The sequence below is a fragment of the Salvelinus namaycush genome, chromosome 7, assembly GCF_016432855.1.
Source record: "Salvelinus namaycush isolate Seneca chromosome 7, SaNama_1.0, whole genome shotgun sequence".
Taxonomy (NCBI): Eukaryota; Metazoa; Chordata; class Actinopteri; order Salmoniformes; family Salmonidae; genus Salvelinus; species Salvelinus namaycush.
Window position 1 is genome coordinate 58,258,110 of NC_052313.1, and position 16,061 is coordinate 58,274,170.

Consider the following 16,061-nt stretch of genomic DNA (forward strand, 5'->3'; position numbering starts at 1 on the left):
ATTCATCTGATCTGTTGTAAAGCACATCATTCATCTGATCTGTTGTAAAGCCTGTCATTCATCTGATCTGTTGTAAAGCCTGTCATTCATCTGATCTGTTGTAAAGCACGTTATTCATCTGATCTGTTGTAAAGCACGTCATTCATCTGATCTGTTGTAAAGCCTGTCATTCATCTGATCTGTTGTAAAGCCTGTCATTCATCTGATCTGTTGTAAAGCATGTTATTCATCTGATCTGTTGTAAAGCCTGTCATTCATCTGATCTGTTGTAAAGCACGTCATTCATCTGATCTGTTGTAAAGCACGTTATTCATCTGATCTGTTGTAAAGCCTGTCATTCATCTGATCTGTTGTAAAGCCTGTCATTCATCTGATCTGTTGTAAAGCCTGTCATTCATCTGATCTGTTGTAAAGCACGTTATTCATCTGATCTGTTGTAAAGCACGTTATTCATCTGATCTGTTGTAAAGCACGTTATTCATCTGATCTATTGTAAAGCCTGTCATTCATCTGATCTTACAGTATCATGTCAGAGTTCATTTTGTCCCTTTAGACCTCTTGAGAGAACTAACACATTATATTCAAAAATAATAGCAGTTTAAGATGGTTTCCGGATAATATGATACAATAATCGTTTAGTAATATGTATGATACACCTACATGTCTATACTGTTAGACAGACATAAACATACAGTAGCAGCATGCATGACTGCTAGGATTCAAAACCTTCCCAGTGTTAGAACACCATCTGCACACACATTAAAGAACCCAGATCACTAGACCAGTGCCTCACATGGTTAAAGAACCCAGATCACTAGACCAGTGCCTCACATGGTTAAAGAACCCAGATCACTAGACCAGTGCCTCACATGGTTAAAGAACCCAGATCACTAGACCAGTGCCTCACATGGTTAAAGAACCCAGATCACTAGACCAGTGACTCACATGGTTAAAGAACCCAGATCACTAGACCAGTGACTCACATGGTTAAAGAACCCAGATCACTAGACCAGTGACTCACATGGTTAAAGAACACAGGATCTTTGTCATTGTCAACCGCTGCCAGGGTCGTCTCGCTTGGTGTCCATGCCTCGGCGAAATTCAGGAAGTCCCATTTGTCCTTATCCCCCAACTCTGCCTTTAAGTACTCCTTTTTACCGTTCAGAGTACTGCCTGTTACCGTTTCCTGTCAACAACACAGACACACACACACACAGTCTCCTATCAGAACAGCACGTACAAAGAAACTCCACTCAAAAATTAAATGTTTTGGACTTTCAAGAAGCATTTTCCCTTTAAGCACTTAATGGCAGAAAATTGACTAAATCAGGGAGGCGCAATCAGGACTTGTCCAATAAAAAAACGTGTATTGTGCACTAATGAACGTGACCATAAACTGCTCTGTTCTTTGCAGCATAATTAACAAGGTCAATAAACAACAAATAAACACCAAGGTCAACAACCTCACTCTGATAGTTCTGTAATGGTCTTTAAAAGTGTTTTTCTAAAGAAGGAAGGCAGTCATTTTCTTGATTCAAATCCAGGTCATTGGAAACGGTGGTCCTGCAGTGGATATTAGTACCCCATAGAATTACAGATATATTGAGTGTACCCGCCATTCAACCCACTGTGTTCCAGTCAAAATGAAAAAGGGGGCTTTGTGCTGTCCCTTTAAGTAAATCTACAGTACCAGTCAAAAGTTAGGACACACCTACTCATTAAAGGGTTTTTCTGTATTTTTACTAGTTTCTACATTGTAGAATAATAGTGAAGACATCAAAACTATGAAATAACACATATGGAATCATGTAGTGACCAAAAAAGTGTTAAACAAATCAAAATACATTTTATATTTGAGATTCTTCAAAGTAGCCACCGTTTGCCTTGATGACAGCTTTGCACACGCTTGGCATTCTCTCAACCAGCTTCATGAGGTAGTCACCTGGAATGCATTTCAATTAACAGGTGTGCCTTGTTAAAAGTTACATTTGTGGATTTTCTTTCCTTCTTAATGCATTTGAGCCAATTAGTTGTGTTGTGACAAGGTAGGAGTGATATACAGAAGATAGCCCTATTTGGTTAAAGACCAAGTCCATATTATGGCAAGAACAGCCCAAATAAGCAAAGAGAAACGACAGTGCATCATTACTTTAAGACATGAAGGTCAGTCAATCCGGGAACATTTCAAAAACATTGAATATTTCTTCAAATACAGTCGCAAAAACCAACAAGTGCTATGATGAAACTGGCTCTCAAGAGGATCACCACAGGAAAGGAAGGCTGCTGCAGAGGATAAATTCATTAGAGAACTGCACATCCGATTGCAGCCCAAATAAATGCTTCACAGAGTTCAAGTAACAGACACATCTCAACGTCAACTGTTCAGAAGAGACTGTGTGAATCAGGCCTTCATGGTCGGATTGCTGCAAAGAAACCACTACTAAAGGACACCAATAAGAAGAAGAGACTTGCTTGGGCCAAGAAACACGAGCAATGAACATGACCGGTGAAGCATGGAGGAGGTGGTGTGATGGGGCTTTGCTGGTGATACTGTCAGTGATTCATTTAGAATTCAAAGCACACTTAACCAGCATGGCTACCACAGCATTCTGCAGCGATACGCCATCCCATCTGGTTTGCGCTTAGTGGGACTATCATTTGTTTTTCAACAGGACAATGACCCAACAGTGCTATTTGACCAAGGAGAGTGATGGAGAGCTGCATCAGATGACCTGGCCTCCACAATCACCCGACCTCAACCCAATTGAGATGGTTTGGGATGAGTTGGACCGCAGAGTGATATGCTCAGCATATGTGGGAACTCCTTCAAGACTGTTGGAAAAGCATTCCTCATGAAGCTGGTTGAGAGAATGCCAAGAGTGTGCAAAGCTGTCATCAAGGCAAATGGGTGGCTACTTGGAAAAATCTAAAATATATGTTGATTTGTTTAACACTTTTTTGGCTACTACATGATCCCATATGTGTTGTTTCATAGTTTTGATGTCCACTATTATTCTACAATGTAGAAAATAGTTAAAATAAAGAAAAACCCTTGGATAAGTAGGTGTCAACTTTTGACTGGTACTGTATTTCTCTGAAAAGTACCTATCTTCCAGTTAAAACACACATGCACGCACACACACCTTCCTGTTGAGCATGCCCCACATGACGGTGTCAAAGGTTCCCTTGGCGATGAGGTAGTGCACGTGGACGGAGGCGGTCTGTCCGATGCGGTGCGCCCGGTCCTCAGCCTGCTTCACATGGCCAGGGTTCCAGTATAGCTCAGCAAACACCACGTGAGTGGCCGCTGTGAACGTCAGGCCCTGGACACCACAGAACACACAGGACACACTCACTTAAGGGAAGAACTCACCGGAAGCAGACAGGCGGAGAAAGCAGAGCGAGGCGGTGAAAAGTACGGGAACAGGCAGAGCAGTGACTGTATGCTAGCAGGATAGTACATATACAGTTGAAGTCGGAAGTTTACATACACTTAGGTTGGAGTCATTAAAACTAGTTTTTCAATCACTCCACAAATTTCTTGTAAACAAACTATAGTTTTAGCAAGTCAGTTAGGACATCTACTTTGTGCATGACACAAGTAATCTTTCTTACAATTGTTTACAGACAGATTATTTCACTTATAGTTCACTGTATCACAATTCCAGTGGGTCAGAAGTGTACATACACTAAGTTGACTGTGCCTTTAAACAGCTTGGAAAATTCCAGAAAATGTCATGGCTTTAGAAGCTTCTGATAGGCTAATTGATATAATTTGAGTCAATTGGAGGTGTACCTGTGAATGTATTTCAAGGCCTACCTTCAAACTCTGTGCCTCTTTGCTTGACATCATGGGAAAATCTAAAGAAATCAGCAAAGACCTGAAGGTACCACGTTCATCTGTACAAACAATAGTACGCATGTATAAACACCATGGGACGATGCAGCTGTCATACCGCTCAGGAAGGAGACGCGTTCTGTCTCCTAGAGATGAACGCACTTTGGTGCGAAAAGTGCAAATCAATCCCAGAACAGCAGCAAAGGACCTTGTGAAGATGCTGGAGGAAACAGGTACAAAAGTATCTATTTCCACAGTAAAATGAGTCCTATATCGACAAAACCTGAAAGGCCACTCAGCAAGGAAGAAGCCACTGCTCCAAAACCGCCATAGAAAAGCCAGACTACAGTTTGCAACTGCACATGGGGGACAAAGATCGTACTTTTTGGAGAAATGTCCTCTGGTCTGATGAAACAAAAATAGAACTGTTTGGCCATAATGAGCATCGTTATGTTTGGAGGAAAAAGGGGGAAGCTTGCAAGCCGAAGAACACCATCCCAACCGTGAAGCACGGGTGTGGCAGCATCATGTTGTGGGGGTGCTTTGCTGCAGGAAGGACTCACGCACTTCACAAAATAGATGACATCGTGAGAAGGAAAATTATGTGGATATATTGAAGCAACATCTCCAGACATGAGTCAGGAAGTTAAAGCTTGGTTGCAAATGGGTCTTCCAATTGGACAATGACCCCAAGCATACTTCCAAAGTTGTGGCAAAATGGCTTAAGGACAACAAAGTCAAGGTATTGGAGTGGCCATCACAAAGCCCTGACCTCAATCCAATAGAAAATTTGTGGGCAGAACTAAAAAAGCTTGTGCGAGCAAGGAGGCCTACAAACCTGACTCAGTTACACCAGCTCTGTCAGGAGGAATGGGCCAAAATTCACCCAACTTATTGTGGGAAGCTTGTGGAAGGCTACCTGAAGCATTTGACCCAAGTCAAACAATTTAAAGGCAATGCTTCCAAATACTAATTGAGTGTATGTAAACTTCTGACCCACTGGGAATGTGATGAAATAAATAAAAGCTGAAATAAATAATTCTCTACTATTATTCTGACATTTCATATTCTTAAAATAAAGTGGTGATCCTAACTGACATAAGACAGGGAATTTTTACTAGGATTAAACATCAGGAATTGTGAAAAACTGAGTTTAATGTATTTGGCTAAGGTGTATGTAAACTTCCGACTTCAACTGTAATATTATAATATAATCTATGCTTTTATCTCACAGTCATGCATTAATTTGACATATGGGTGGTCCCGGGAATGGAACCCACCACCCTGGCTTTACAAGCGCCCTGCTCTACCAACTGAGCTACAGGAGCGCCATGCTCTACCAACTGAGCTACAGGAGCGCCATGCTCTACCAACTGAGCTACAGGAGCGCCATGCTCTACCAACTGAGCTACAGGAGCGCCATGCTCTACCAACTGAGCTACAGGAGCGCCATGCTCTACCAACTGAGCTACAGGAGCGCCATGCTCTACCAACTGAGCTACAGGAGCGCCCTGCTCTACCAACTGAGCTACAGGAGCGCCCTGCTCTACCAACTGAGCTACAGGAGCGCCCTGCTCTACCAACTGAGCTACAGGAGCGCCCTGCTCTACCAACTGAGCTACAGGAGCGCCCTGCTCTACCAACTGAGCTACAGGAGCGCCCTGCTCTACCAACTGAGCTACAGGAGCGCCCTGCTCTACCAACTGAGCTACAGGAGCGCCATGCTCTACCAACTGAGCTACAGGAGCGCCATGCTCTACCAACTGAGCTACAGAGGACCATGCTCTACCAACTGAGCTACAGGAGCGCCATGCTCTACCAACTGAGCTACAGGAGCGCCATGCTCTACCACCTGAGCTACAGGAGAGCCCTGCTCTACCAACTGAGATACAGAGGACCATGCTCTACCAACTGAGCTACAGAGGACCATGCTCTACCAACTGAGCTACAGAGGACCATGCTCTACCAACTGAGTTACAGAGGACCATGCTCTACCAACTGAGCTACAGAGGACCATGCTCTACCAACTGAGCTACAGGAGAGCCCTGCTCTACCAACTGAGCTACAGAGGACCATGCTCTACCAACTGAGCTACAGGAGAGCCATGCTCTACCAACTGAGCTACAGAGGACCATGCTCTACCAACTGAGCTACAGGAGACCATGCTCTACCAACTGAGATACAGAGGACCATGCTCTACCAACTGAGCTACAGAGGACCACACCTCCAATCAGCTTTGCTGATAGCGATGTTGTTTCCATAAGTGGATTAATTGGTGTAACGTAGCATGTATAGTAAAGCCTCAACCCATAGCTACCTCTTCCAATTCAAATGAGCTCGGGAAAAAAGTGAATCATTAAATTGGAATTGTTTTGTGTGACTACAGCTCTAGCGATACAACACAAAAATAGAGACACGTTTTAATTGAGTGAGGCGTCAAAGAGGACAACCTGCCCGCCCCGCTTCGGTTAGCTCATTAGAATTCAAAACAACAGATTCTAAAATAAAATCACACACACGCTTCGCATGCTCGCCTTTAGTGAGTTTAGGCCATTAGTCAAGAACGTCAAGAACTTTCTCACTGTTTTTAATGCTCGCTTTAATTTGAGAGCTCTGGAAATAAAGACTTCCTATCCATTTACTACATATGACAAATAAACTGGAACGGGTCTTGGAAGATATCAATCAAACAGTGTTACTGGGACTGGAATTAGGACACATGGTGGATGTATACAGTGTTACTGGGACTGGAATTAGGACACATGGTGGATGTATACAGTGCTACTGGGACTGGAATTAGGACACATGGTGGATGTATACAGTGTTACTGGGACTGGAATTAGGACACATGGTGGATGTATACAGTGTTACTGGGACTGGAATTAGGACACATGGTGGATGTATACAGTGTTACTGGGACTGGAATTAGGACACATGGTGGATGTATACAGTGTTACTGGGACTGGAATTAGGACACATGGTGGATGTATACAGTGTTACTGGGACTGGAATTAGGACACATGGTGGATGTATACAGTGCTACTGGGACTGGAATTAGGACACATGGTGGATGTATACAGTGTTACTGGGACTGGAATTAGGACACATGGTGGATGTATACAGTGTTACTGGGACTGGAATTAGGACACATGGTGGATGTATACAGTGTTACTGGGACTGGAATTAGGACACATGGTGGATGTATACAGTGTTACTGGGACTGGAATTAGGACACATGGTGGATGTATACAGTGCTACTGGGACTGGAATTAGGACACATGGTGGATGTATACAGTGTTACTGGGACTGGAATTAGGACACATGGTGGATGTATACAGTGTTACTGGGACTGGAATTAGGACACATGGTGGATGTATATGCCCAGTAGAGGGTTTGTACCGTAGAAATATAATGACTATTCTATCATCACTGTTTCTATGGTCTGTACGTGCAGTACCTGCCCAGCAGCCTGTATGCTGAGGACGGCCACACGCGTCTCAGGGTCATTCTGGAACTGGTGAACCAGGTGGATACGCTCTGAGGACGGAACACTGCCATCGATACGGATGTAACTGGCCTGAGAGAGAGAGAGAGAGAGATGGGGAGAGCATGGTCATTACTGATGGGACACTGCCAATGATATGGATGTAACTGGCCTGAGAGAGGAGGAGATAGGGCGAGAGGTAAATGTCAGCGCTGATTAAAACCTTGACCTCTGAACCCACCACTAAAACAGCAGCAACATCCTATAGCATTGTTGTATAGAAAAACAACAATTTACTAACACATCGGCGTACACGTCACTGACAAACTGAAATGGTCCACTCACCAGACAGTGTGGTGAAGAAAATTTGGCTTGTCACCTAAAACCCTCAAACTTTTACAGATGCACAATAGAGAGCATCCTGTCGAGCTGCATCACCGCTTGGTACGGTAACTGCACCGCCCGCAACCGCAAGGCTCTCCAGAGGGTGGTGCGGTCTGCCCAACACATCACCGGGGGGCAAACTACCTGCCCTCCAGGACACCTACAGCACCCAATGTCACAGGAAGACCAAAAAGATCATCAAGGGCAACAACCACCCGAGCCACTGCCTGTTCACCCCGCTACCATCCAGAAGGTGAAGTCAGTACAGGTGCATCAAAGCTGGGACCGAGAGACTAAAAAACAGCTTCTAGCTCAAGGCCATCATCAGACTGTTAAACAGCATCACTAACATTGAGAGGCTGCTGCCTATATACATAGACTTGAAATCACTGGCCACTTTAATAAATAGAACACTAGTCACTTTAATCATGTCTACATATCTTGCATTACCCATCTCATATGTATATACTGTATCCTATGCTATTCTACTGTATCTTATTCTATACTGCTCTCACATTGCATGTCCATATATTTGTATATTCTTAATTCCATTCCTTTACTAGATGTGTGTGTACTGGGTATATGTTGTGTAATTGTTAGATATTACTGCACTGTTGGAGCTAGCAGCACAAGCATTTCGCTACACCCGCAATAACATCTGCTTAACATGTGTACATGACCAATAACATTTGATTTGACATTAAGTCAATTCCACTCAACACAGACTGTACCCATATACAGGAAGAACAATGTTGTGTTCTAATACACCTGTCACAGTGATGTCATTGATTTCGTTATTTTTTTATTTGATTAGTCGTGTCTCTCTCCCCCCCTCTCTCCGTCTCTCCGTCTCCCCCTCTCTCCGTCTCCCCCTCTCTCCGTCTCCCCCTCTCTCCGTCTCCCCCTCTCTCCGTCTCACCGTTCTCACAGCTGTAGTTCATCACGGCAGCATGCAGCTCCTTATTTTAGTCTTTTTCCTGTTAATGGGTGATGATGCTTCTGCGAGTGGGAGACTTTTCAAATGAGAAGGTGTGATCACGTATCAGATAACAGCAGGCGACACCTATACCCTTCCTCTCACATCACTGGCATCGAGATGAGACTGGCTTAAAATAAAAACTGTGTGTGTGTGTGTTTTACAAACTTCTGTTTTGAGTTTCTACATAATTGGAGATGAGATTCAGCAACACTTGGAGAACAATGGAATAAAATAAAAAAAGCTTCTTTATTGCTAAAAAGTAGAACCAACGTTGGTTAATAAAAAATCTAATAAATAAATTCCACTTTCCTTCAAGTGTTGCTGAATCTCCTCTCTCCTTGGTTGGAAAGCGAGGTCGCGACAGTGATCCCTTCCCTTTGAGTTTCTACATAGACAGTCTGTTGTAGTGAAAACACAAGCCGTTTGAAGTGTGTGTGGTATCACTACCAGTGGCTGGTTCAACATGTGTAGACTTGAGGGGAAAGCGCACACGTACATAACACTAACATGTATCTGCTGCTGTCTGCACTGTATCTGCCCTTCTGCACTCGGAGACAAACACACAGAGTGCATTTACATTTGAACATTTTATTCATTTAGCCGACGCTCTTATCCAGAGTGACTTACAGGAGCAATTTGGGTTAAGTGCCTTGCTCAAGGGCAGATCTTTCACCTAGTCCGCTCGGGGATTGGAACCTTTCGGTTACTGGCCCAATGCTCTGAACTGCTAGGCTACCTGCAGCTACAGGGTGGAACTCACTGGTGTTGTGTAAACACTGACAGTCTATGACCCCCACGCCTGGGAATCATGGTCCCTACAGGGCTGTGACGACAACATCAGGGTTTTGTGACGCCTGTCCAGTAGGAACACAAGGTTACATTTCTCCAGCCCCATCCCTCAGCTTTAATGGCAAAAACAGTGGTGGGCTGCTGTTCAACTGAAAATCTAATTAAATAACTGTGGATTTAAAAGGCCCAGTGCAGTCAAAAGTATATTTTTCTTGAGTTTAAAAAAAAATCGTATTGTACAACAGTTGATAAAAACTAACACTGTAAAAGTGTGAAGAAAAAAAAAAAATCTGTGTTATTTCCACATAGTTGCTGGTTGAAAATACAATCTACACAGGATCCTCTAATCAACCGGTTTGCATGGGCAGGTGTTTCGGCTGGGGACATACCAGGCGGCAAATTGGTTAATAGACCAATAACAAAGAGAGTTCCAAACCTCTCTGCCAATAACAGCTAGTTTTAAGTTTCCCCCTCCCCACCCAGAAATGATTTGATATACACTAATGTCCATTGCTTCCATTGTTTCTTGGCCCAAGCAAGTCTCTTCTTCTTATTGGTGTCCTTTAGTAGTGGTTTTGTTGCAGCAATTCGACCATGAAGGCCTGATTCACACAGTCTCCTCTCAACAGTTGATGTTGAGATGTGTCTGTTACTTGAACTCTGTGAAGAATTTATTTGGGCTACAATTTCTGAGGCTGGTAACTATAATGAACTTATCCTCTGCAGCAGAGGTAACTCTGTCTTCCTTTCCTGTGGCGGTCCTCATGACAGCCAGTTTCATCATAGCGCTTGATGGTTTTTGCGACTGTACTTGAAGAAATATTCAAATTTCTTGAAATGTTCCATATTGACTGACCTTCATGTCTTAAAGTAATGATGGACTGTCATTTCGCTTTGCTTATTTGAGCTGTTCTTGCCATAATATCAACTTGTTTTTTTACCAAATAGGGCTATCTTCTGTAGATCACCCCTACCTTGTCACAACACAACTGATTGGCTCAAACACTTTAAGGAAAGAAATTCCAAATGAACTTTTAACAAGGCACACCTGTTAATTGAAATGGATTCCAGATGACTACCTCATGAAGCTGGTTGAGAGAATGCCAAGAGTGTGCAAAGCTGTCATCAAAGCAAAAGGGGGGCTACTTTGAAGAATCTAAAATATATGTTGATTTGTTTAACACTTTTTTGGTTACTACATGATTCCATATGTGTTATTTCATAGTTTTGATGTTTTCACTGTTATTCTACAAAACAGTAAAAATAAAGAAAAACCCTTGAATGAGTAGGTGTTCTAAAGCTTTTAACCAGTAGAACACTGAACTAAAATATAAACACAACATTTACTGTGTTGGTCCCATGTTTCATGAGCTGAAATAAAAGTGTGTTCCATATGCACAAAAAGCTTATTTCTCTCAGATTTTGTGCACAAATATGTTTACATCCCTGTTAGTGAGCATTTCTCCTTTGCCAAGATAATCCATCCACCTGATAGGTGTGGCATATCAAGAAGCTGATTAAACAGCATGATCATTACACAGGTGCACCGTGTGCTGGGGACAATAAAAGGCCACTCAAAAATGTGCAGTTCTGTCACACAACACAATGCCACAGATGTCTCACGTTTTGAGGGAGTGTGCAATTGGCATGCTGACTGCAGGAATGCCCACCAGATCTGTTGCCAGAGAATTTGATGTTCATTTCTCTACCATAAGCCACCTCCAACGTCTTTGTAGAGAATTTGGCAGTATGTCCAACAACTGCAGACCACGTGTATGGCGTCATATTCACGAGCAGTTTGCTGATGTCAATGTTGTGAATGGTACGGGCAGGCATAAGCTACGGACAACAGACACAATTGCATTTTATCGATGGCAATTTGAATGCACAGAGATACCGTGACGAGATCCTGAGGCCCATTGTCGTGCCATTCATCCACCGCCATCAACTCATGTTTCAGTATGATACTGCATTGCCCAATCAACAGCCTGATCAACTCTATGCGAAGGAGATGTGTCGTGCTGCATGGGGCAAATGGTGGTCACACCAGATACTGACTTTTTTCTGATCCACACCCCTACCTTTTTGTTTTTTTAAAGGTATCTGTGACCAACAGTCATGTGAAATCCATAGATTAGGGCTTAATGAATATATTTGTGTTGTTGTCTGTTCACACTGCTATGCTTTACCTTGGCCAGGTCACAGTTGTAAATGAGAACTTGTTCTCAACTAGCCTACCTGGTTAAATAAAGGTGAAATAAAAATAAATTTAAAAAAAATTTACATGACTGTTTTCTTTATGTGAACTGTAACTCAGTCAAATCTTTGAAATGGTTGCGTGTTGCTTTGTATTTTTGTTCAGTGTAGTTATTTTGTTAGATACTTTTCCCTATTAGCTGAAATCGAATTTTCTTCAAAGCCCTTCGCTAGCAAACATGTTTCACTAAGAAACAAAAAATATACTGCACTCTGAACCACAAAACGTTGCTAGATTCATTAAAGTGTTGTTAGACAAAGCAAGAAAAGTCAACTTCAGAATGTGATGTAGTTTTAGTGGAATTTACAGCTGTTGTTGGTAAGTAATGAATCTGCTAGCTTCTAGAGTAACTTCCTCAACCTTTAAGTGTTTTAGGATTTGAAGACTGGTATGGAATAATCTCCATAACAGTTTGACAGGTCTGAGAAAGTGCCTGAGGGCACATCTGTGTGCTGTGTCAGGGAGAGGGAGAGAGATGGCCCCTTAATGGTGAATTTGTGACAGAAGGGGCTGCTGAACAGTGGGAGAGGTGTGCGTGTCCATTAGTTGTGATGAGTGAACAACAGTTACCTTGGCTTCGATGACAGCCTCGCTACATGCCTGTAGCATGGTCAGGTGATGAGCGAACACCAGGAACTTTAACTTCTCAGTCTCCAGCAGCATCTTTATGTAGTCTTTCACTGCTCCAGCCTATAGGAGGAGACCACAGAGGGGCCAATAGAAATGCAATAACAACATATTAGAATACATCTCTATGCGAAGGCCATACAGGGGAAATCAACCAATGGAAGGAAGGGAATGAATCATGAATTGCTATGAGACACATACTCAAGACATATATTTGTCTTGAAGGACCACTTATACGATACACCCCCCCCCCCAATCGACAGTCCTGTCCTGCTGTCCACATGCCACACACCTCCTGGACTTCAGACCTCTGTCACCAGTCTCTGCTCGCTCACCTAGAGACTTGGACTGTTAATTATCAGAAGGCCTTTCCTCTCAGAGGGGGATAATGAAAGTAGGTCTAAGCAGGTCTAGCTAGAAGCCTCCTCCTCCATCTGCTAATGGGAACTTCTCATTACTGGGTTGCTGGGTTGCTTTTAACTCTGCAGAAGTTTAATTAGTGCAACACAAACTTCCTGTCCACTGAAGCAGTGATATGTTATCTCTCTTTAAAGTCCATCATCAGAGGCAGCAGGGTCTCTGGGTAATTGGGAGCATCTGCTGCTGCTGGTAGACGGGGTAAAAATAAAAACCCTGTCCCCCTCCACACTGCCAAACTCGGTCCCAAAATGACACCCTATTCCCTATGTAGTGCACTACTTTTGACCAGGGCCCATAGAGCTCTGGTCAAAAGTAGTGCACCATGTAGGGAATAGGGTGCGATTTGGGAAGCAATAATGGTCCACTCGCCAGGCATTCACATCCGCTTCAGAAGTGACATGAGATGTGTGTGTGTATCCACTCACCCCCCCAAAAAGTTATTTTCTGTCAGTGTGTGTGAAGCAGCAGCCAACCGAAAGGGATGGGCGAGGAAATGAGACAGGAGGATGACACGTCTACAGCGACACAACGGTGAACTTTAATCAAGCGGAGGAGGAGGAAGGGAAACTGAGAGAAAAGCCAATCAGCAAACAAGACGGAGCGAAACAAGCCAACCGGTGAGGAAGGATTCCTCCGCTGATTACGTTCAGCAGGCTGAGGCTGTCTGAGGCTTTGTTAACCTTGGTGCAGGATCCTTATTACAGAGGAGCCTGGGTCATGTTCAGTTAGACACCTAACAAACGTAAAACTGTCCAAAACGGAGCGAAACAGGTGGAGGTACTATCTGTGCTTGTTTTCTGTTTTCTGTTGAAAAACGTTTGTATCCTGCATACCAAGCCAGCTTCCTTCACTTAAAGTCACCTGGAAGTTAACGGCTGACATTCTTGCCTGGTGGTGTTACCATGGCAACCACATTAGAAGTAACACCTTGGAAAGGTTCCGCTATATTTGGGTTCGGTCTGCTGTGTCGAAAAGGTTTACTTTAGAAAAAAACTGAGAAATTGAAAGGCCACAGTTATGGCTGTCCAGAGTTATGATGGCCAGCCAGAACGCTTTCACTAAGGGGTGGCAGACCTTCACTCTGTTCCCATGGCGATGCGCTCTGAGTAATGTGAAGCATAATAACCTATGGGAGGGCCTTGCATCTGAGGAGAAGAAAAAAAACATGTTTGTCACCTTTTGACACCGCCCTTCAACAAACAACCTCTCTACCGAGAGAGAGAGCGAGAGAGAGAGAGCGAGAGCGAGAGAGAGAGCGAGAGAGAGCCTTTTCTAGAACGGTGCAGAAGTGCTGGGCCAGGACGGGGTTAGGTGCCTGTGTGTGTATATACACTGTACCTTAGCGATGGCGGTCTGTTTGTACATGCGTGTCACGAGCCCCATGACTTCAGCGAAGGGGTTGTCCGTGGCAGAGACCCCCGAACCCATCGTCCTCATCAGGCGCTCCCACTCCTCCAAGCTGCCGCTCGCCTCCTGCACACACACACACACACACACACACACACACACACACACACACACACACACACACACACACACACACACACACACACACACACACACACACACACACACACACACACACACACACACACACACGTCAAAAGGCCTGTCTCTTTCTTTCTCTTTCCCATCTTCTGTTTGCAGCTATAAGGGCAGAACATGTTGCTGTGGATGGTACCCTACTTTTCCTCCTCCAGGTGGAGAGAAAGGAGGAAGGAGAAAAAGAAAGACAAGACAATTCCCAAAGACGCTGCTCCTCTCCTCTCCTCACGTCAGTAGTGCCTAGGTAGGTCACATGGGCTAGCCCAATTATAGCTGGATTGTGACAAGGGGATGTTGAAGATGGAGAACACACTAGCCCAACACAATAAATCACACACAGTCTGCTCTCAAGGTGAAACACAATGAGTATTCTGAGGAGTTACTGTACAAGGGGAGTTACTGTACAACGGCAGTATGAAGGAGTATTTAGGGGAGTTACTGTACAACGGCAGTATGAAGGAGTATTTAGGGGAGTTACTGTACAACGGCAGTATGAAGGAGTATTTAGGGGAGTTACTGTACAACGGCAGTATGAAGGAGTATTTAGGGGAGTTACTGTACAACGGCAGTATGAAGGAGTATTTAGGGGAGTTACTGTACAACGGCAGTATGAAGGAGTATTTAGGGGAGTTACTGTACAAGGGGAGTTACTGTACAACAGCAGTATGAAGGAGTATTTAGGGGAGTTACTGTAGAAAGGCAGTATGAAGGAGTATTTAGGGGAGTTACTGTAGAAAGGCAGTACGAAGGAGTATTTAGGGGAGTTAGGGGTATTACTGTAGAAAGGCAGTACGAAGGAGTATTTAGGGGAGTTACTGTAGAAAGGCAGTACGAAGGAGTATTTAGGGGAGTTACTGTAGAAAGGCAGTACGAAGGAGGATTTAGGGGAGTTAGGGGTATTACTGTAGAAAGGCAGTACGAAGGAGTATTTAGGGGAGTTAGGGGTATTACTGTAGAAAGGCAGTACGAAGGAGTATTACTGTAGAAAGGCAGTACGAAGGAGTATTTAGTGGAGTTAGGGGTATTACTGTAGAAAGGCAGTACGAAGGAGTATTTAGTGGAGTTAGGGGTATTACTGTAGAAAGGCAGTACGAAGGAGTATTTAGGGGAGTTAGGGGTATTACTGTAGAAAGGCAGTACGAAGGAGTATTTAGGGGAGTTAGGGGTATTACTGTAGAAAGGCAGTACGAAGGAGTATTTAAGGGAGTTAGGGGTATTACTGTAGAAAGGCAGTACGAAGGAGTATTTAAGGGAGTTAGGGGTATTACTGTAGAAAGGCAGTACGAAGGAGTATTTAAGGGAGTTAGGGGTATTACTGTAGAAAGGCAGTACGAAGGAGTATTTAAGGGAGTTAGGGGTATTACTGTACAACGGCAGTACGAAGGAGTATTTAAGGGAGTTAGGGGTATTACTGTAGAAAGGCAGTACGAAGGAGTATTTAAGGGAGTTAGGGGTATTACTGTAGAAAGGCAGTACGAAGGAGTATTTAGTGGAGTTAGGGGTATTACTGTAGAAAGGCAGTACGAAGGAGTATTTAGGGGAGTTAGGGGTATTACTGTAGAAAGGCAGTACGAAGGAGTATTTAGGGGAGTTAGGGGTATTACTGTAGAAAGGCAGTACGAAGGAGTATTTAAGGGAGTTAGGGGTATTACTGTAGAAAGGCAGTACGAAGGAGTATTTAAGGGAGTTAGGGGTATTACTGTAGAAAGGCAGTAGGAAGCAGCTCTGAGAAGACAAC

The 16,061-nt window shown here is 43.7% G+C and overlaps 1 protein-coding gene across 1 annotated transcript in view; it reads right to left on the minus strand.

The window, feature by feature from the left end:
* zranb3 (zinc finger, RAN-binding domain containing 3) overlaps positions 1 to 16,061 on the minus strand; it is an 80,018-nt gene that overhangs the window by 42,790 nt on the left and 21,167 nt on the right. The window contains exons 7-11 of the mRNA XM_038997395.1: positions 14,117 to 14,251; positions 12,302 to 12,421; positions 7,296 to 7,415; positions 3,144 to 3,323; positions 1,022 to 1,186 (exon numbers count right to left, since the gene is read on the minus strand). Of these exons, the coding sequence (XP_038853323.1) occupies positions 1,022 to 1,186; positions 3,144 to 3,323; positions 7,296 to 7,415; positions 12,302 to 12,421; positions 14,117 to 14,251 (720 nt within the window). The remainder of the gene's footprint in view (positions 1 to 1,021; positions 1,187 to 3,143; positions 3,324 to 7,295; positions 7,416 to 12,301; positions 12,422 to 14,116; positions 14,252 to 16,061) is intronic.